This window comes from Meleagris gallopavo, chromosome 7 (genome assembly GCF_905368555.1).
Source record: "Meleagris gallopavo chromosome 7, MGAL_WU_HG_1.1, whole genome shotgun sequence".
Taxonomy (NCBI): Eukaryota; Metazoa; Chordata; class Aves; order Galliformes; family Phasianidae; genus Meleagris; species Meleagris gallopavo.
Window position 1 is genome coordinate 2,786,105 of NC_139410.1, and position 22,304 is coordinate 2,808,408.

A 22,304-nucleotide genomic window follows, 5' to 3' on the forward strand; every position below is an offset into this window, starting at 1 on the left:
TACTACACTCAGCTTGTGAAATCTAAGTGGGCTGTAAGATCAAATGTCAGCTTTCCACTCAGTAAGTATGGAATGGCAGAAGGAAGCAGCTCCTGTTATTATTTTTTGTTAGGGCCATATCTTTTGCTGATATAAATTGACATAGCTCTATTTGCTTTAATGGATCTGCACCAATTTATGCCTAGAGAATACTGTTAAGTGGAGATGACTCATTATTGTTTGTAGTAGTTTGTGTACTTGAAGAGTGTTTTATTATCCTTCTGCTGTAACTGGAATGAGAAACTGAAGTCTGAATATTTAAAAAATCTGGCACTAAGTCTGAAGTTTCATGTATGCCACAATCCTGTGTTTAGTGGAAGAGCATAGAGTACGTCTTATTTTCATCTAGCTCATGAAGATCATTTCAAACGTCTTTTAATGTTTTTAATTAATTAACGGTTCATTGTCACACACTTCAACCCCAGCTAAGCCTGAAATAAAGTGCTTTTTGTTGCAAATTAAGTTAGAGATTTTTTTTCTTGTGTAAATATGAGTCCATATCTAACTGCAAATGTTTCATAAATTCCTAAGTATGACCATATCTCTTGTTTACATCAGAGGGAGGCTGTCTGGGATTGAAGAAAAGGCAATATTTTAAGATTTGTGTTTAAAACTGTGAGCTTTGAAAGATTTTTGGGTAGCAACTTGTAGGAAGCTATTAGATGTCATTTACCTATATGAATTCTGAATTCTTTTTTGCCATGCCCATTCATGACCTGACTTTTATCACATATTTTTTGCAAATAATATGCATAGCTAATCCAAGGGTTATGAGCTTGGTACTGGATATTTAAAACCTATTTAAATGAGATATTTGGGATAAACAAAACAGGATGAGCACAAGCATGAAGACAGTCTTATGGCCTTGTTGATGTCAGTGCAAGTATTGGTTTGATTTTGTATAAAATGAATCAAATGCCATAAGATCAGCCATGTGACTCCATACATAATGAAGTTAGAAAGCATTTCATGACATTTGTTAATTTGTGATTTCGTATGATCCAAAAGATGTTGATATGTTGGTATGTGAAATGTAATGAATAATGCTAATTGCAGTATAAAAGTGGTATTCGTAAAGCATAATCTAAATTGAGAGCAAAGAAAATTAAAAAACAAAAACACTTCTATCTGGACTAATCTCTCAATGAAGTTGACATATGTAATTAACTTATACAAAATTAATGATTACATTGGGGAAAATAATTCTGGTAGTGGGATATGTGTTGGCAGTTTTTGTTTGTTTTTTCTGTTTTTAATGTATATCCCTTAGTCTCTGCAGTTTTGTCGTTTGTAGGATTTGCTCATTTGTTTTGTTTTTTTTCCTTGTAGAAAAGCTAGGAGATAAAAAAAACCATTTCAACAATTTTCAGAATTTTGCTATATGAAAAAATTAAGAGGTTTTCTTCAGGAGTTGATTGCTTCTGTCAGTGTGAAGAATATGCAGATATTTTGCAGATGAGCAGAAATAATGTTTTAGCGTCTTGGGCATTTTTCTGGTGATCTAGACAATAATATCTTTTTTAGGCACAGAACAGATTTAGAAACAAAATAAAATACGTAAACTTTAGAAACAGGGATTCTGAGAAGCATTTGGATACCACTCTGCCAGTTGCTTTATACATACTATAAACAGTCCTTACTTATCAGTTAGCAATGCTCCAAAAGCTTTAATTGTTGAGAACACCTGCCTTAGGGGACTTGGGAATCTCTCTAGAGAATCCACATACCAGACAGGGAGTTTATATTAGAAGTATATATTTAAATTCTGTTATAATTAACAAAACAATTTAATTTACCCCCTTTATCACTGGAAAGCCTTAGTATTGCTATAAAATAGGTAAGCACATTTTGTTGTGTTGGGTTGTTTTTTTTTTGATTTTTAAAAAATTTCTTTTGACTATTAGTTTCCTTCCAGCTATGGTGTCATTACTTCTAGGCACAGGAGTTCCCAGAGAGCCAATACCAAAACCAGCAGTCATCAATTTATCTATCGTCTGCATTACAAATAGGGCAGTAGATTTAATATCTATTGTAGGCACGTATTCTGGATCAAAAATAAACTTCACATTCTGTTATAATAATGTCACAGGTAATACAGGGAAATTAATTAGTGCTTATTTCGTAACTTGAAACTAGTTTTATCTGACTTGAAATACCATTTCATGATTCAGCTTTCGCATTTGCAACATTCTTCTTGAATAGTACACTATTGCTAATATGGCTCTGAATATATTAATAATTTAATTTGCCTGTCTTCCGTAAGTTACCTTTTTATTTCTTTTTTTGGCAATTTTTCGTAGTTTTTTCACCATGCCTGTTCAGCTATTATACTTAGCAAACAAGCCTTTTTAATCAGATACATATAAGCCAAATATAAAGTGTAGTGTATTCTTTTCAGTTTGGTTTTTTTTTTTTTTTTTTCCTTTTCAGCTTCTTGAATTGCTCAAGTTAACTCATGACTTCTTGCTTTCAGTAACTCACCTGCTTCCCACTTTTCTGAAAAGTAGGATGCCTTCAGTTCTGTTGTAACCCAAGTTATTTCCTAAAATTTTAACTTGGTCTTTCCTCTGAAGAACTTTTGCTGGCTACATGGCTTTCTAACTTCAAGTACACAATTTAATTAGCTTCACTTGTCCTTTTATGCAATCAGACTTCAACTATTTCAACTCTGCAGCTTCTTTAAGGAAAACGGCACTCCTTCAGACCCCTCATAACTTTTGATACAATGGTTCCTGTTCATCTTTTTGTTTTCTGTACAGCAACCATATGTCAGTTGTGCTTTTGTTTATGAGTCTCTCCAGGATGGTAGATAACAGTTTCTCCAGATTTGAGAATTCTGGCATAGATGAGCTGCTTGAATTTGCCCCAGTGCACAGGTACTTCGGTTAAATTAGGGTTATCTTCTGGTATTTCAGTTCTCATAATCTCGCTTGCAGCAACACTGAAGAAACAAACCATCAGACTTCTGTGAATGGTAAAAACTTAACAGCAGCCCTAAAATCACCCGCATTGCAGTTGTTTTGAGCACTTAAATCTTTGCATTCAATTGTTTGTTTTTCTGCAAGTTAGAAGCATTTTCTTGATAACTGCTCAGTGTTCTCCAGTAGAACAAATTTTGTTATTTATGTCAAGCTTTCTATATTCATTAAAAAAACAAACAAACAAGCAAAAACAGAAGAAAAAAAAAAAGCAAACAGTAAGGTATTGAATCTTACATTAAAAATGCTATGCTTGTACATCATTCCAAAAGTAATGCCTCCTTTCTTTCTTTGGAAACTACGAGTGCTACGAAGAGCACAATAGTGCTAGTTGGTAGAGCAAATTCTCAGCTACAAAACTGTTTTTCGGCGTAATCACCACCACTGGCTATATGCATTTTCACCAGCAGTGAACAAGGGCTTGCATACTGCGCTTTTAAAAATCTACACCAGTGAAGATGACTTGCTATGACTGCTAAAAGGCACCACACAATGTCTCACTGTGCTCGCATACACTGTTTGGGCTCCAGAAACATTGAGAAGTATCAATGAATGTCATTGAGTACCATTTTTTCCACAGGTAGAAATTCGGTGTCTCACCTTACATCATACACACTTCCATGTCAGAAGCCATTTTGTCAGACTGTCTCTCTGCTGCCATCTGTTGCATGACAACAAAATGTGACAAAAATTACTTGGAAGCTATCATCCTCTGGTGCCACACCACTGACATCCATCATTGACATAGTGGGCCAATAGAATAAAATAGGATGCATTACTTTCAGAGCAGCCCTTCTGTATGATTTCAGAGTATCTGTCAGTAATTTGGAAATTTCAATTCCTCAATTATCATCAATATTTACATTTTCTTTAAAAAAAAAACTGTCCTGATTTCAGTTCTTTCATTTCATATTCTACAAGCATTTTCCTCCAATTGAATTTTAATATTATCTCCTACCACAGAAATATTGATTTTATCACTAAATGCATATGAACCAAATCTCGCTTTCAGGTAAGGTTTTGTTTGCTTTTTTAAGTGAAATAGAGAATAATATTTGCTGTTATTTTTTATGGTCATAAAATAACAAATGCTTATGCTCAGTACCCTGGATTTTCAGAAGGACAGAATGAAATTTGCCAGTAAATTTCATATGTTTCAAGGTTCTGAAAGCTTCAATTCTCATGAAAAATATCAGAATAACAAAAACATGACAGTGGCGTATAACCTTGCTTTTTCTGGTATTTCTAGAACCACCTCCTATCCCTTCTTTGTGCATGACTCCTATGGATAGAGGACTTTGTAGAGCTAAAGAGACAAGGTTTTTCTTCAACTACTCAACTGGAAGATGTCGTCCATTTACCTACAGTGGTTGTGGTGGGAATGAAAATAATTTCACCTCCAGGAAGTCATGTTTAAGAATCTGCAGGAAAGGTATGGGAACTGATATTGCCACAGGCTGTCATAAAAGGCAAGTATTATGCATGCTATAGGCTTGAAATATTCTTGCAATTCTTAGTAGTAAGTATTGGCCTGATAGAATGTAGTAGCTGAAAGTACTGGCAAAGTGCAACTGGTAATCAGAAGAGAGAGCTAGAGAGAGAAGGATGGACACTAAAATACTGTGTACAGAACCGGCTGCTTAACATTGGTCAGGCATATGAAGACTTTAGGTAAGACTGAATGTTCCCTTTTCTTTTCTCAAGTATATTTCTTGAAAACAAGACTTGTCTCATTTTGGATAATTGTGAATGTTAGTCATGCTGTCTTAACTCTGTCATTTTACCTTCAGGATTCCTTAAAAAAAAAGATGGAAGAAGATTAATAAGAATCAAGAAAAAAAAGAAACAGTCGCTCAAGACTGTGGGAGAGGAAATCATCCGTGGAAGAATACAGCTTTAATTTTTATGAAAATGGGAAGTAAACTGCTGTTCAGCTGTGAATGAAAGCCTTTAGAATACACCATTTAAATATATTTACTGTACTGATTATTTTGATTGCGTTTATTAAGCTGTTTATATTTTTATTATGTATGCCTCATTTGTGTTAATAAACATTGCCTTGTACTTTGGAAAAGAGCTCTTAAAATGTAGTTTGACAGTAATTACTAAAGCTGAAACGGAACATAATAGGCTATGTGGGTGTAGAACTCATGATTAGAAAGTAGGAAAGATTCCAATTTACTTTATTTCCCCATTCTTTTCTGAGATCTATTTTGATCTTTAAAACTTGTCAAAGAGTAATCACTTGTCATACACAATTATTTCAATCCTAGATTGGAAAAGATCTATTGCTTAAAAGAGGTTTAAAAGAGTTTTAAACAGATTTATTTTAGGTTATGCAAGATAGATGTGACTCCATTGAAGTGCATAGAATTAAACCATTGTGCAATGAATGTGAATTTGAAGGAACTCATTGAAACTATTAAGACAGTATTACAGTTGTGAATGTATGAAATGATGGTGACAGGTATTTATAAAAACGTTAAATTTATTTGCTAGGTTCATTGATTTTTATCCTTGTTACTGAAGTAGACAGGTGGCTAGCAAGTTAATAATTTGTAGAAATACGTGTTCTTACTAAAAACAAAACAAAAACAACAACAGCAACAACAACAAAACAGAACAATCCCTGTTCACGGATGAGGAAATCCATACATTTGCTTCAGATGTAATGGTATGTATGCTTTACAGTAGACTTTGTTGGCTTGGTTTGGGGGTTCTTTTGCTTCTGTTTTTGTTCATTGGTTGTTTTTTTTTGTTTTCCTTGTTATTGTAAGCTTTACCTTTTGTTTTAAGACTGACATGAGACAGTGGTTCAGTTCCTGCTGTTCTCTAATGCACCTCTCTGATCTTGGGTAAATCTAGCAAGACTTTTTTTTAAAGGAAAACAAAAATAGCTGGTTTCCTGGAAAGGTTCTAGAAGTACCCTGCAGCCTTCCCTGATACTGAAAATCTTTTTTTTATGTATCACATTTTCTCTTGGGGCTGAAGACTACTGAGGTTACTTAAACCGCCATTTTTGAGAGGTAGCTTGAAAATAAATACCTGAAATAGTTGTGATAGTCTCAAACACTACAGCAAGGAGCAAGGAAAACAAAGAGAGAATATAAATGTTCTGCTGAAGTAACCTGCTTTTGCTTGAGCTGTATGAAATGCACGTGATTTCAGAAAACGTGTTTTTATGTACCCAGTGAACTTTGAACTAACTCCCCAAAGAGGATAAGCTTGACTGCTGAAAATGAAAGTAGTTTTGCATCCTGAATCTAAGGGGCTAAGTAAAAGCCACAGATTTTTATACAGGAATTGTGATTTCTGGTGCCCAAATCTTGTAATGACTCTTAATCTAGGATTTATCAAGTGTGATTTGATCTTCTTTAAGTCAGTTCTCTGTGAGATAATAGATATGCTGAATTCTAGGAAGTGTTCAACACCAGCTTGATCTAGTAAAAAATGTGCCTGCTCATGCCAAGGGGTTGGAACTGGATGATCTTTAAGGTCTCTTCCGCTCCAAACCATTCTGTTGTTCTATGATAAATGTGTAAAAAAGAACAGATGCGTTTGTAAACATATTGTGTTATTCAGGTCTCATTTCATGGTAGTATCTCTTTCCTCAGGCTCTGTTTTGATCAGCAACTTGCCCCTGTCTGCCTGGATTCCACAACTACCAAATCCAACACGGAAATCTAGGAAAAATCATCCTTTCTGTCCAAGTAGAAACCTGGCTCTGTGGCTGCTTCCCATTCTAAGTCTCCTGCTTGCTGAGTTCTGCAAACTAACAGATTCTCCTTGCCATGTGTGCTCAGTCACTTTGTGCTGTCTTCTCTTCTTCAAGAATTGCAGTAGCTAAGGCAAGGCTAACAGGTACTCCCCTATGCTCCCTTACTCATTAGTTACAATACAGTATAGAAACCACAAATGCATTTATTCTGCGGTAACAGTAACTGAACAAACGATCATTTCAGGGATCTCTTCTGTCATTGGTGGGACAGAAAAAGACTATTGAATTACGGCATCTCAACATTAATTAGCTGTGCTAACCAAAAAGACATTACAAAGATATTTACCTTTTAGACTTAGTGCAATGAGGAAGAAAACTGGCATGTTATATATTATAAAAGAACTGATTTGATTATTATCAGAAATTTGATGTGGGTGCTGGGTTCAGCCGCATACCAATTACCCAGCTCCGTCTTCCTTATGTTGTTTTTGCATGGCTGTATAATGCACTGAATCAATTTTTCCTGTAAAATGTCTGCACTGGTACGATCTGATTGTATCTTTATTACCTCCACTTTTACGTTCTTCTGATTCATTCATTTCTTTTCACTGCTGTATTTTCAATAACTGCGTAACAACCACATGCAAGAATAATGAGATCACTGCATTTCTCAAAGGCATGTTGAATGTAATGGGGGAATAGTTGGGCCACAGCACAAGGAAAAACTGATAGGGAATTAGATGTCAGAATGGTGAAGAGCTTAGAATGTAAAGCTAAGTCACAGGCTACAATGTACATTTTTAATAAACTAGAGTCCATTCATCTAGAAAATTCATTCCAGTTTGTGCTTTCATTGCTTCAGCACAAGTATGCACATTGGTGGGAAACTTCTCCCACATTTTGTGTTGGGAGACAACAAGCTGAAGCAGTGAAGTTAGAGGCTGGATGGTTTTTCATGTGTAACTTGGTATGTGTCCTCAGTCCATGCAGGTGATGGAACAAATGCCCTTCTTTTTTTCTCCTTTTTACTTTTACTTTCTATCCCTTGTATCTTTTTTTTTTTTTTTTTTTTTCCATACAAAAGTTTTCTACCTGCATCTCCTATCGATTTCCTTTTCAAAACTGATATGCTTATTTAGAGTTTAATGATGTTTTCATCCTCCTAGAATCCATTTTTGAAACATTTTAATGTAGACATAAAGATGACATTTGACGGTATCTTCAGGGAAAGAATCATATTTGGATATACGTTTATAGGTTTTCAGTGTTTGAATATGAACTCTGGCTCATAGGCAGCATGTTACCAAATGAGGGAAACTTTCTTTTGAACCCGTGGCGATTCTCATTCGGTTACTGAGGCTATTTCTCACGGAGCTCTTTTACCGTTTACGGGATCGTGCGGGAGATGGGCAGACAACGTCCTGTCCCCGTGGAGAACATCTTTATTCCCGATTTCCCGAGCCGGCGAGGTCCTTCGGGCCCGATGTAGGGAGAGAGGAGCAGATGCTCAGCCGGGCGCTAGGTGGCAGCGCCGCACCGCCCCGGGGCCGCCGCAGCCGGAGAGGGCTGGCAGGTGCGGCTCAGTGGCCCCTGCATCGGCGGGGTCCTGGCCTGGGCACTGCTGTGCTCTGCTCTGCTCTACTCCTTCATCGCCTGGGAGAGGCATTTGTAACAACCACAGCACGAGTTTCATAGGCCCTCATTATGAAAACTATTTATTCTTGAGTTTCTCCGATCAGATCAAAACTCGTGATAAGAAGTGGAAATAGTTGAATGTTTCATCCCAAAGTTTTAAGCTTTGGTTGAAGCACAGTCTGCTGTTTCTTAGGCCTCTTTTGAAGTGTTCCCACCCACGCTGCTGATAGCAGGGAGAGTTATATGGTGTAATTCACATGCCTTTCAGCCAGAGAAAAGGGGTAACTGAAGTAGTGCGGGGGGCCTGCCGTGTTTTTGAAGTGCAAATTACACCAGCTGAGACGTCTCAAATACCTGTAGAGTGGGAGTAAAAAAGTTTCAGTGACAGCTAAATAAGTAGAGTATAAGAAATTAGAACTTAAAAAAAACAACAACAAAAGCCCACACAACTGCTCAATTTGACATGCCATATCAAATGTGGTGTATGTAATAAATCTCTGCAATTAATTGAGATGTTGAGCCTGTCCCAAACATATGTACTTAGCTGGAATATATGGATTATTTTCTCGGTTACAGTCTCTAATGTACCATGTTGCAGCCTCTTACCCAGACCTAATTGCTCTAAAATAATGCAGCCAGGCTCACTTCTAATGAAATTCCACCACGTGAGGTGACTTTGCTTATTTCAGACAATTCAGACAATTACTACTCAGAGTCAGATCTAATCCCTGTCTTATTTTTGTTTACATTGTTTAGAAGTTTAGAATGCCAGTTCTTCATTCCTTACTGATTATAACTCTCATTCTCCCATTGATGGAAGATCTTAGAAGCACCAATAATTTGGATGTGCCAAATGAGCGTTAAATTCATACCTGCTGTTTAAGTAGCCCCAGAGCGCAATTTCAGAATTTATACTGACAAGTGACCGAGTTTAAAGTGTTCTCTTTTTCCCTTTGCTCTTTTTCAGACTTCTGTGATCCTGGCTTGGTTTTTGTTTTTGCTTTGGATTGGGTTTCTGGCTGTTTTCATTTTTGGAAAAAGGGTTTTCAGTGTCCAGATGTATTCCCTTCTCCATTTTGCATGTTCCACAAATGCTTCTGCTGGTAAAATAGCAGATTAACAGTGGGTACTAAGAAGCAAGTAGAAATACTTCAACTTGTTTCATGAGCAAATTAAATCATTGTGATTTTGATGACCATTTAGGAAAACATGACTTTCTGGAATGTGTCCCATGCAGATTACTGGTGTTGTAGGTGTTCCTAGTATTTCAGATCAATGCTGCATGATCTCCCCATTTGTTCAGTGTAGCACTGCTGTGTGTACATGGCATCTGTTGATTTGGAGAGCACAGATTGTGTCTGTAGCACAAGTATCAGTTGTTCAAAGAGGAAGCAGTAAAAGCCCTCAACGAAACATTTTTAGGTCCTGATCTAAGCTTCTTTGCAATTAGTCTAAGGATTGTCAGCTTTTCTGCTTTGTCTTGAGCTGTAGCAGTTTTCAAACTGGGCATCTTGTATTGGATGCTTTGGAATCAGTGCTATTTAAGTATAGCTGGAGTTCGGGGCTGCAGTAGTAATGTGCTGCTTTTTTCGTATCCTTGGTATTTCAAAGGCTCGTTTACTTAATGTTATACCGAAGCAACATTACTATATTTAAGTGGTACTTCCTCAGTTTAAGCAAGTGCATAATTTAAATGTGACTCTGCACCGTAGCACAGTTTTGTATTTGAGGGACACAAGTATTTCTCTATACAATTTTTCCGTACTGACTCTGGGGCACGATGCAGCCCTGCAGTGTCAGCAGAGGTGAGTCGGGTCACTGAGATTTTGGAGGACTGCAGCTTGTCAATTCTTTGGCTCTGAAGAAACGTTCATTTAATGACTCGTTTCTCTAGGTCTAGCGTGAGGAGGAAGATAAGTGAGACAAGTCTTCTAGCGTGCTCTTTTCTGTAGGTTGAGCGAGTCTTTTCTCACTCGTTTAGGAGCGCGAACCTTCGGCTGGCGGACGAACCGCAGCAGACCTCGGGAATGGTGCAGGAGCAACGCTGGCAGGCAGAACGGGGCAGCTCCTCGAAACCCTAGAAGAGCCTCGCTTCCCGGGGCCACGCCACATGAGCGCGAAGAGTAATTTAACGCGGGCTGCGGGCGGGGTCTCGGTGATGTAACAGGAAGCTCTGATGGCTCGCTGCTGCCGCCGCTCCTCACTTAGCAGCTGAACCTCTCCCTGCGCTGCCCAGAGCCGCGCTCCTCTGTCGGGCTCTCGGACTGCACCGTGCCCTGCGGGCGCCTGCGCGGCTCCGAGCCGGCCGGCGGGGGAGGCGAAGGAGCAGCTCTCCACTCTCGCTGGGAAGGGGGATCCAAGTGACCGAGCTCGGAGCAACTCCGCGTGGTGAGTACATATCAAAACAGTTTCATTGTTTCACCTAAAAACGATGTGTTTGTGCCGTCTGAACGCGTTTGGTTTTACGTACGTTAGAGGGAAGAGTTAGATGTGTTTGCATGCATTTACGTGAACCTCAGCATGTGCTGTGCGATCTGCAGAGAGAAAAGGGTCTCAGGAAAAAGCTTCGTTTATTTTTAGTTACTGAAATCCTGAGCTGATTTTATAGCCGGTGTTGTTTTAATGTATATTTGGGGAAGTAGCCAATGATAAATAAGTAGAAAGATTGAAAAAAAAAATCCCAATCATCGCCTAAAGATTTCCTTCTAAAACCCTAATATCAGTTAACCATATTTCTGACTTTGCATCTGGAGAGAATTAGAGGCATCCTGATTTGAAAACGGTCCATGAGACTAATCCAATACAACTGAAGCTCTTTCAAGAGGAGACAAATTAGATGATAAAGTGGTGCAAATTCTCTTACTGAATGCTCTTTAATCTTACTGGCGTTATTATTTTAAAAAGAGATTGTATCCGAATTATTGCAGTTAGATTTAGCGTTGTTATTACACGACAGAAAAGATGAAGCATCTATTTGCTTGAGAAAAAGTTACCTTGAGTTTAGTGCTTATACTTGTGCTGGGATTTTTCCCACACTCACTGAATTGATTTACTGAAGGGTAGTTGTCTACTACTGAATTGCCTTGAGAAGCTATTGGTCAGTGAGAAGTGCGTGGTTCTATGCCTTCCACTGTATAGTTGAGAGTGTTGCCACTTCTTCATCTTCTGAAAGCAGATGCCTTATTCTGTTTGGAAAAATGCAGTTGTGTGGTTATGATGATCGCCTTCACTACATCTGGTCATCTTCCTGTTGGGGCTAGTAATGGATCTGTAGAATCAGGAGAAGATATTTTATTACTGAAGGACAGTTAGGAACCAGTATAGGTTTGATACCACAGTTGGATTTGATCTGCAGTGGTTCTTTTAGTCATCCATAGGTGCTTATGTTGAAATAGTTAAAAAAAAAAAAAAAAAATCAGCTGTGGTTTTATTGCTCTCTACCTTAATAAACTTGTGCCAAATACTTTGGGGCTGGATTTTGCTCTTACAAATATGTCAGTGCTGAGTCTTTGCAGTAATATTGTGCATCCTGAGGATTGTGTCATACATTTGCAACAATAATGCGTATAACCTTTTAAAACTGTTCAGGTTCATGATGTGCTAGAAGCCTGAATGTTGTGTTCTGAGGTCCTTTTGATGTGCTGAGTGGAGGCATGCTGGTTCTGGAAAAATATGAATGAGACAATATTTGAATCTATGTTTTATTATAAAATACACATGCTGCACACTGAAATGCTCAATTAAAAATAAAGATGTGTATCTTCACAGTATTTGCTATTGCAATCTGCTTAAACTGTCATTGACTTGACTGCATATAGGAGCAATTCCAAAGTCTTTATCCAGCTTCAAAAACCATCAGCACAAAAGGCGCTTGGTGGTACTGAATCAAGCAAGATGGCGTTGCAGAAAAATGTCCATGTTGTTTTGTACAAAACTGACTACCTGAACATACAGTGTGGGTGGCAAGGTGGAGAAGGGCTTTATGTCTGTCCTGTTCAAATGTTGCCATACTCTGAATTTCTGATCATCTGGGTTTTTGCTCTGCATTGAGAAATGTAGCGTTTTACCCTTTGAATATGCTTGTTCCAATACAATGCAACTGTTGTAGTCCTAATTTGCTGAGAGCCAGTGGGAACTTTTCCACTGACTGTCAAAGGGCAGGATATTCCTCAGTGTGGGTTTTTCTATGTTGAAGGAATTATTTATTGTGGTTACAGACGTTACCCATCCTGTAACTGGCATACTGTGATATACTGGCAGTTGTTCTTTTAATAAATTTTGCCTATTTTTTTATTTTTTTATTCCTTGTTAAACAGACCCATATGTCTTGTTCTTGGTGACTTGTGGCTACCTGGCTAAAAAATGGAGCTCGCTCAGGGACAGCAGCACTGTTCTGTGGGCTGAGTATTGCAATCCAGGTTTAGAGAAGGATACAATTAAGAACAGAACTGAGAGAAGAAAAGTACAGATATATTTCTTTTGCTGGTACTGTAATTACTAACTTAGTTCCAATTTTCTGTGAATTTCAGTAAATTAGCTGCTTCCAAAAGCGCTTGTAGCATGTGGAAGAGATGGGTAGGACCGGGCCCACAAGGCTATGAAATCATACTAATAAAGGATTCAAACCGGCCCAGTCATTTGGAGGGAACTGTTGCTATCAATGTGTTTTTAATAATAAAGTGTACACAATGATAGTTTAAAAGTATCTATTTAATCACTTCTATAGTAAGTGCTGGACACAACATCAGCTATTATGAAAAAATTTGAAGGAATTTCTCCAATGAGAAGCGAAATACACAGATTTTTATTTATTTATTTATTTATTTTAAGTAGAATTTCTCTTTAAGAAGTAGCTCTCGTGTGTTCCCAACGTATTTACAGTGTTTGTGATCTGCTAGCAAAATTTCTTCTGTGCTTCTTTCTGATTAGTAGTCGTTCCTACAGAGCTTATACGCAGTGATGGCAGCACCGCAGCGTTGTGGTCACCTCTGTTGTACAGGCGGGTGTTGCTGTGTGCAGGGGCTGCCTTCATTTAGCTTTGGGCTGCCTTCATTTAGCTTTGGGCTGCCTTCATTTAGCTTTGGGCTGCCTTCATTTAACTTTGGGCTGCCTTCATTTAGCTTTGGGCTCTCTGAAAACGATTGCTTGTTTCACATAACAGTTCACGTAACTGTTGTAGCAAATTGTTAGAGGGCTGGAGTTAAACTATATCCTTATATTATTGTTTTTATACATAAGCGCGGAGTATCTCATGCTGATTCTTAATGTATCAACGAAAGAAGGAATGTACACGTTTTGAAGGAGATATACAAAGTAAATGAGCCTCAAACCTTGTCCTTTGTTTAGAAAACTGTGAATAGTTAGTATTGCTTTAAATTGGCATCTCACCTTAGCAGTGCTACTGTATTGAATGTCTTTTATTCTGATATCCAATGTAATACATTGCACAAAAGGCAGCAGAAATGAGCCTATTACTTATCTTCATGATAAGTACCTATTATTTTCGTGGAAAAGTCCACAGCCAGTACAGTATAATATAATATTTTAATAAAATAGTTAGGAAAATAAATTTCTTTTAGCAGCATTTTTTTAGTCCTATTTTAGAATCAAGACAAAAAACTGAAAGGCTACACTTTAGAATTTTCAGTTATTTTTATTTTTACAACCATCTCTCCTGCACGTCTGCCTTTGTCTCCCAACCTTGTTTATAATGTTTACATTTTCCCAGCAGTCATTCTTTTTCTGCCTTAGTTCAGTGCAAACACTTTCAATCATTGCTGCAGTATGTGCTGTCTAAAAGAACAGGAATGATTTATTTAGAACTGCTTTTCCTTGGAAAGATGCATTTGAAATCCATTTAACTGAATGTAATGCATTAAAAAAAAAAAAAAAAATCCATGAGAGAAGCATTTACTTCAGGAAAAAGAAAACAGATTCCTAACTGGTGTAAATTTGCATGTCTCCCTGAAGCTGTTACCTTTAAATATAACACAGATATCACCCATGAATTTCTGGCAGTTTTGACCACTGTTAAGCTGTGGCTGACAATTAAGATACTAACCAAATTTTAGGAAAGCAAAAGCAACGTTGTATTTCTGGATTTGTGCCTGGAGCATGAAGCCCTTACTTAAGAAAATATCCCAAACAAAATTAGCAACAGTGCTTTGTTTAATAAAGCCCATACCAGTCTCACTTCCCTTATAATACCAAGGACAAGGAACTAAACTTCAGTGAATTTGATTTTATTTTTTTTTTCCAAAGCAGCTACTCCATGTACAGTGTTCCATCAGCTTCATTTAGGCTGAGTATCCTTTCAGTTCCTAAAACTGGATCTTCTTTAAAAGCATATTGTTTTGTAATTCTGAGCCTGAAAAGCGTAGAGCCATTTAATTTAAGTAGTGGCAGTGCTGGTAAAGATTTATTAAGGTAAGCAGAAGATAGACTGTGCACAGTTGTTCTCTCCAAGCTCATGCATTCTAGGTTTTATTTTCTTTTCTTGTCAATATTATCAGAAATCTATGTAGTCTGTCTCTCAGTGTTGTTGTACTCCATCGTCTTTCCTTGCTAGAAGTTATAAAAAAATGTCTGTATCAGGCATAAATGAGAACTTTAGACATCACGTTACTTTCCTGCATGTATTTATGTATTAATTTAATGCCATAAATGGGGGGAAAAAAACGTGACTGCATTCTTTTCTTCAATTATTTTACTTAAAGGGCATGATCTTGTCCAGATTATCCTGAAATGTTCTTACATGGGATATCTGCCTTTTTTTCCTCGTAGTGAAATCCAGCAGGTGTCACTCTGGGGATTAAATAAGGAATATTCCATAAGGAGATATAACTTTGTTTGGGAGATGAGATGTTGAATTTAAAATATTTATTTCAGTATATTTTTTCCAGGATAACTTCTTGACCATGCTTTTTTCATTTTTAAAATTATGTGGTTTAGTGAGTCTGATCTTTCTGAGCGTCCATTTGAACAGGAAAAACCCATACATTTGTATTGGACTATTCAATGAAAAGTTTTATTCGTAGGTGTCAGATCTGATCCATGGAGAGCTGGGAATCAGTTAAGTAGTGCCTTGACTAAAAAATGCTTTTGTGTTCTTCCTTGGGCATCAAAATTACTTGTCAGTGGAAATTCTATTTGCACAATTGCAGTTTGTTATTGAAATAGTCCATGTGTTGTTTTCTATTTAAATCCAAAAATTGACATCACAGATAATTGTCTCAACATTCAAAATACTTGGAGAAGACCAAGTTTTTCAGGTTGAAGCAAGTTGCTGGTTTGAGAAATTCAATGCTGCATGCTTTGTAATGGGAAAAGAAGGGCTTTTTTGTTGTTTTTGTTTTACATCTGTTGCACAGAGTGTAGATTTGAGTGTAACAGTGTGTTGCATTTCAGTGGATTTTTGCATAAGTGGATGATTCTGTAGACTAAGGTCCTGTATCGTATGGAGTAGCGTATTGAAGAATGTGTGGATTTCTAGAGGAAATCATTGCTTATGGGAAGGCTTTATGGGAAAGCCTTCATGTACTGAAGCAGAACTTCAGCAGGCGTATTTGCAAAGTGAAGCACATCTCTTTTCAGTCAGAAAGAAGTTGTCTTTTATATGTATGTGCATAATACCTAAGTGTTTGTGTCTATGTGCATTATGCACATAGAACACGTGTTTTACATGTGTGTAAGTATATATTTTATACACATTAAAAAAAAAAACAAACAAACATGTAGTTACATGACTTGTAACCTCAAGCCTCTTTAAACAATTCGGTTTCCTTTCTCTCACTTCTTTCTCCTCTGTAAGCCTCCATCCTGTTCCGCTTTTTATTCTATTCCACTTCCTTTCCTGTGATGGCTCTGAATGAGTCACTTTGCCAGGCATTAAGAATATGTCTTGACAGTATTTCCTAAAACTTATCCTACACTAGCTCATGTGGATGAAATTAACCTCTGCCTTATCCTTCCTTTCAAAGAGAAATATCTGTCCTAACACATCCAGTTTCTTGGAAGGGGAAGGGTGAGGGTTAGAACCCTTTCCATTAGTGACTGTGTATATTTAAACTAGGAGTCCTTTTCCATGAAAGGCTCTTAAGACCAACCAACGTGTTTACCACAGCTGAATATCAAGATTGCTAACTTCTTATAGAGTTGATTTATTGTTCAGTCAGGAAAAAGTTGAAAAACGTTCAGGAAAGTCAAAATTAAGGCTCCTTCCTGATTGCTGTTCAGGTACTCTCTGCATGGCTACTGTTCTGCATTCTCTATTTTTATAAATTAAGTGCCTTGTATATTGCATCATAACATATTGAAGACCTCCAGGATTCTGTTTTTCGGTCGAAGCTAGCGGCAATCAGATAAAGCACTTGGTTAACACTAAGTGGGTACTTAAACACAGAGCTAAATTGTATCCCTTTTTGTGGTTATGTGCATGCCAGCGCAATTTGGGGTTTTAAAGCTATTCGTTTCTTTTTTCCGTCCCCTCTTTGTCGTCTTTGTTTCCTTTTCGGGTTGTGGGTTTGTTGTTGTTTGTTTGTTTTTTGGAGGGGGGGGTTGCTTTTTTTTTTTAATGTTTGTTGTTTTGTTTTTTCGGTTCTGGGTAGGTAAAGATAGAAATGCTTTAAAAAAAAAATCTAATCAGTTAATTGTGTACGTGCATTAGGAAAGAAAAGTCGTGCTAAAACCAAACAAGGAAAATTATAGTCTTAGAGAAGAGTAACTTTGGAAAACAATTAGCACATGAGAATAAGGATTCCCTTAAGGCTGAACTCAGCTGATTGCCCCGCAGAGCTGCAGAACAGCAGCTCCACTTCTCCATCAGCTCTGAGTGAAGCAGATCTGACAGGTTAAATCCATTCTATCATTTTCGGATTTTGTAAAATAAATAAATAAAAAATAAAAAAAAATGAACACAGACTTAAATTGCACACTAGCAAGCAATGTAGAAATAGAAAATGTATTTGCTATCACAAATGTAGTGCAGTGTTTGTAATTGGGAGATCCAACAATTCTGCCTGGAGTACAATTATTGGGTGTTAATTTAAATGCTTGTTCAGTTATTCGTACTGGAGACGCTTAATTTGTGACTACAGAAAGTGATTTGAACAGACTTGAAGTCTTGACAGTGTCATTCGCAGATGGATTTCAGAAGTGTTGTCCTTTGTGTTGTCCTTTTGCATGCTGGATGCACTATCTTAGTATTTTTACAGCTCTTATCAGTTCCTAGGAATTTTTTGTTTGTTTGTTTGTTTTTGCCTTTTAGCACGAGCCACTGCACTGGGGTAGATAGGCCTGCGTCTTTTTTTTTTTTTTTTTTTTTTCTTTCCCCCTCCCTCCCTCAGTATTTCAGAATATATTTTAAAAATCCCATTTCTTCTGTAGCTAACATCTCTCTTCTAAAAACTATGCATACAATCCACGGGTAGAATTCACTCTATGTAGTTTAACTGGGCACTTTTATTTAGAGCTACAGAGATAGCACAGTCTGCAGACATGCTAAGCTTCTCTTAGAGTCACATTACAGCCCATGAAGGACATGACAGTGTTTCATGGTATGTTGGAAGAGAATACTCGCACCATCTCTGTGGGGCCACTAGAGCACCAGAGCGTATCAGCATATACCACCATCTGTGAGTTGAAGTGTATACAGTCAGTGCAAAACCAGCACCAAAATAACTCAGATTCAAAGTGGATTTTAGGGCTCAATTGCAATAAGATCTCTAAATCAGATTAGACAAGGGGAGAAAAGATGTGCTTAAATGCATATTATCTAATGAAGCCGAAACTATGTGATAGGCACTTGTGGCTTGATAGGCAGTTACCTATGATAACTCAGCTTTCTCAGAGAGTGCCTGCATGCCAAACCTAAGTGTTCAAAAATAGCATTTTAACATGCAGGAGTTGCTTAAGAAGTTCCACAGAAGTTTGTTTTCCTTTTAGAATTTCTTTGCCTTTAAGTCTTTATAATAAGCACTTAAACAATATATAAGTATTCCAGCTCTGAGGTAGAAGATGTTCTGCCTTCTTGAGCTAACAGTAAAATGATAAATTCTGGTAGCAAGGAAGATCATATGATGGAAGGAATTAAAATTGCTCTCGCACACTCGGAAAATATCCAGACTAATTATAACACAGTTCCCATTGTAAAGCAGACTGTTTGCAAGTAAGTAATTGGAGTGATAGTGCCTAGAGCATGATTTTCTGACTGCAGTGACAAAGCTGAGCCAGGTGTCCAGTGGTCAGTAACAAGCCATTTCTTTACATACATGACCATTGAGGTAAAGAGAAGGATTCTTTCAGATAGTGAGATATCAGTGTTTGCAGTTGTGTGTATGATAGGAATTCACAGTAACGTTCCTAAATTAATTGTCTATTCATTATTTAAATTTGGCAACAAAAACAGTTGCTGGGATTTAATACTTTATACAGCTAAGATGCCAGTAACTGCTATGATAAACTAGCTTGTATTTTCTCATACAGAGTGAAGGTGAAACATCCAGTCGCCGTGTGTAGAACATTCTTATTATTGTATCTTTTCCTCATCTGTGCAAGGAAAAGAATTTTCCTATTTCCATTACCATGCTAGTTTTGTTGTCTTTTAAGGCACCTCGTCGAGCTATCAGATGGCTCAAAACTTCTCTCAATTTTTCAGGATTTTTTTAATTTTTATTTCTATTTATTTTTATTTCTATTTATTTTATTGCTTAGTGATGAGCCATGATTTGTGCACATGCAATTCAATGTTACTTTGGTTCCTTTGCTGCCATTCATCCGCAATTAAAAAAAAAATTGCTGAATTGGAGTAATAGAGAGGAACAATGGGCTATAACAGGATGTTCAAGGCAGGGTCATTACAGAATATTTTCTTGTGCAATCCTGTTATGAGCAAGCTACATATTTACCAGCTTGCTTAATTTGTCAGCACCCTATTATTAGTGCAGTAAGGTTATGAGCTGCATGTTTTCTATCGAAGTTCTATATAATCTGATAGACATTTTATCTATTTGTAGAAAGTTATTCATAACAACTTTCCATATATTTTTTAATATTCTGTATTTATCATCATTGGTAGTGACAAGAAGGGTGGATAAGGTAATGAGATAAAGAGCTAGGAAACGCTTCAGTGTGAAATGGCAAATTAGTTTTAGTGTACTTTGCAAAATAAACTTCCAGAAGCTTATGCTGAGCTGCTGAATTTAAAGGTCTTGATAAATCTGTTACAACAAATATTTTGATTTTAAAGTTTTAAAAGAAAACATTTGATTTGAAGTGTTGTTTTTTGACATAGAGAGTACATTTTAGGTTGTTTTCAACAGTCATAATACAGGAGGCCAGTCTGCTCTAAACAAGTGTGGGGAGGGAAATAGTGCCTATGGGTCTCTGAAGCGTCTGTGGACAGTTGATGTGATGTGTAATTAATCTGATGCTACTCTAGATGAAGGGCACCCACAAATGGTCACAGAAGCAAATGTTTAAAGAAGGTGTTGCATTAATGTGAAATAAGGAGGTCAAGCAAGAGGAATCAGTCACATCTGGGAGGGCGCAAATTTGGAATTGGTATCCAGGAATTAGTAGAATAGATTAGAAACCAACCCAGATGGATTTTGGATGCTGATGAAGACTGCATGTTTTCAGGCTTGTGTGAGAATATCTCAGTCTTTAATCAAGATGTGTTATTTTCTTAGATGTGAAAATTATTCTTGGAATAAATACAGCCTAATTTGGAATACTGGGCTGAAGCTGTGTGACAGAGTCTGTGAAGTGGAAAACTAAGGGTACTGTAGGACAATTTTGAGGTTAGCAGAACTGTGAGGGGAAGTCTGTCTGGCAGCTAAATATATCAGTGCTGCCTTCTTTCGCACGAACTTCTGCATGGGAGGACAACGGGGTGGAGGAATCAGCCACTGCTTGAATATTCATCTGTAAGATTCTGGTTATTTCAGAATAAGAGACACTTTAACTGATATGAGGTGTCAGTGGATGAGATTTGAGTTGATGCTACTCATCAAAATCTTTTTCTAATTGAAAAGTTACTGTGCAGCTTGAATGGCTCACTAGAAGTGTTAGAGACCAACTGTTTTACTTCAGCTCTTTGACTCAGTTTGGCATTTGAGTCTTAATCCTGCAAATCCTTAAAGACAGAGTAGGACACTTAAAAAGTACTAAGTGAAACTGTATGGATGGCATGCAGAGCACAAAACAAGGCCAATGGCTTGCAAAATCAGCAACAATTTAAAGGGAATTGTACAGATTGCAGGAAAAAAGCTAGTGACTGGCAAGAAAACATAGTGAAGGAAGTACCTGTGGGGAAAGAAAGGTCGGTTGGCTGCTGGGGCCACGCTACTATTACTATTTGAGAGGATACCCAGTAGTTACTATGCCCAATGGTATTACCTGTTTAACCAAGTATATCAGTATATTGTTTGGCATAGGAAAGAGAATGTTTAATGTGAAAAATAAAGCAATCATTTAATACTAATTAACAGTATTTTTGTGACCGCACACTAGTTAAAGCATTCCTTCTGAAAATTATGTCTGTATGTATGCAGCATTTTAATGGAAATAGCTCTGTAAAGTACACGTGCACTTCCAGAATCCATTTTCAAAAGGAACACTTAACTGCTTAGAGCACTGAGCATATGAAAAGGACATATGATGATGATTTACTTATTGAAATCGACCATGTTTTCATAGACAGTGACTAGTTGAAATAACACTGGATTTCTTGAGTTTATGTCATGTCTCCAGGATAGGATGAGAACCACGATTTAAAAAAATGTCTGTTGGGTTGCTTTTCCTGTGAGAAAGCATATCTCTTTACTCTCTCTTCCCAAGAAAGTGAGATGGAAATAGCTCTCACCTTTGTAGGCTTCTAGTTGATGCACTAGTTGAAGCCTGCAATCTAGAAATCACCCAGTCATACTAATTTGACCAAGGGGACAAGATTCGTACTGCCATAGATCATCAGAATTAATTGATTTACATGGAGATGCAACCAATGTGCTTTCACAGAGTTTAACTGACTGAAAATTTAAATAACATTGGCCTTTCTTATAAAAAGAGAACCTTCAAAGAATCATCAGAAATTTTCTGGCAATTGTTCTTTGTTTTGTTTTCAAATTGCTCCTATTCTACAGTTAAGTTTCATACATAAAAAGATGAAAAAGGCTTCTAATATACAATTTGGTTTACTGGTTCAGGTAATTTAAGAAGAAAATAACTATGGGCCTACATTTGTAAGCACACTCAAGAGTATAAATTATTGCCAGTCCCATAGAGGGGGGTGAACCTCAGTTTGTCACAGTGAAACAGTTGTTTCCTGGCAAGGGTAGTTGGTTCACAACTTCCAGTGTTTGAAGATGTCACGGGTCACATGGATTCTGTGTGTTTGCAGCCTTTGGGCTTAACAGGAAAGTCAGCAAGTTATCAAGCAACTGCTGTCTGTTCGAGGAGATTCAAATGCCTTTCCTGCCCTGCTGTTGCAGCAGGAGCTTTCAAAGAGAAAACAGCACTGCTCCTCTGAAGTTCACTATCTAGGCCTTGTCATCTAGCTATAAAGAGCAAAAGTAAATTAAAATTTGCTTTCTTTTTTGTTGATGTTGTTCCATCTGAGATCCTGTAAACCTTATTTTCATCTAGCGTAGTCTCTATGGAACTACCCAGTATATACATTTTTGGTTCTTTGTGTGTTTTGGTAGTCTCTCACAGCTGCCTTTCCAAAGCTGTCTGTATCCCCAAATCATTAGGAGGATTCCCACTTCTCAGTAAATATCAGAAAGAACTTACTGTGTTTTCTGTATATAACCTGTGTATATGTTGTATTAGAACAAATGATAACATCATTCTTCCTCACCAAACCTACGTGGATAGTGCAAAGGGTGATTAAACCAGAAGCCTCCCTTTCCCGAGTAAACCATTTGATTTACTTTAAT

General features: G+C 37.3%; 2 protein-coding genes and 1 long non-coding RNA gene across 15 annotated transcripts in view; 2 read left to right on the forward strand and 1 right to left on the reverse strand.

Moving 5' to 3' along the window:
• The window catches only part of TFPI (tissue factor pathway inhibitor), a 184,584-nt gene extending 179,493 nt beyond the window's left edge, over positions 1 to 5,091 (forward strand). For all 12 annotated transcript variants that reach the window (XM_085227624.1, XM_085227623.1, XM_085227625.1 and 9 more), the window contains 2 exons: positions 4,267 to 4,449; positions 4,808 to 5,091. In XM_085227624.1, the coding sequence (XP_085083750.1) occupies positions 4,267 to 4,449; positions 4,808 to 4,917 (293 nt within the window). In that variant the 3' untranslated portion in view covers positions 4,918 to 5,091. The remainder of the gene's footprint in view (positions 1 to 4,266; positions 4,450 to 4,807) is intronic.
• LOC146543924 (uncharacterized) lies at positions 4,266 to 12,237 on the reverse strand. Its single transcript, XR_014884273.1, has 2 exons — positions 11,364 to 12,237; positions 4,266 to 8,724 (listed from the first exon to the last, which is right to left on the reverse strand). It is a non-coding gene; the product is annotated as an uncharacterized LOC146543924 (long non-coding RNA).
• The window catches only part of CALCRL (calcitonin receptor like receptor), a 65,047-nt gene continuing 49,488 nt past the window's right edge, over positions 6,746 to 22,304 (forward strand). The window contains exons 1-2 of one of the 2 annotated variants that reach the window (XM_010713340.4): positions 6,746 to 6,878; positions 10,352 to 10,758. The gene's annotated coding sequence lies outside the window, so the exon portion shown is untranslated. Of the gene's footprint in view, positions 6,879 to 8,711; positions 10,759 to 22,304 lie in introns of those variants that run through there. The other variant, XM_031554129.2, reaches the window with a different exon arrangement.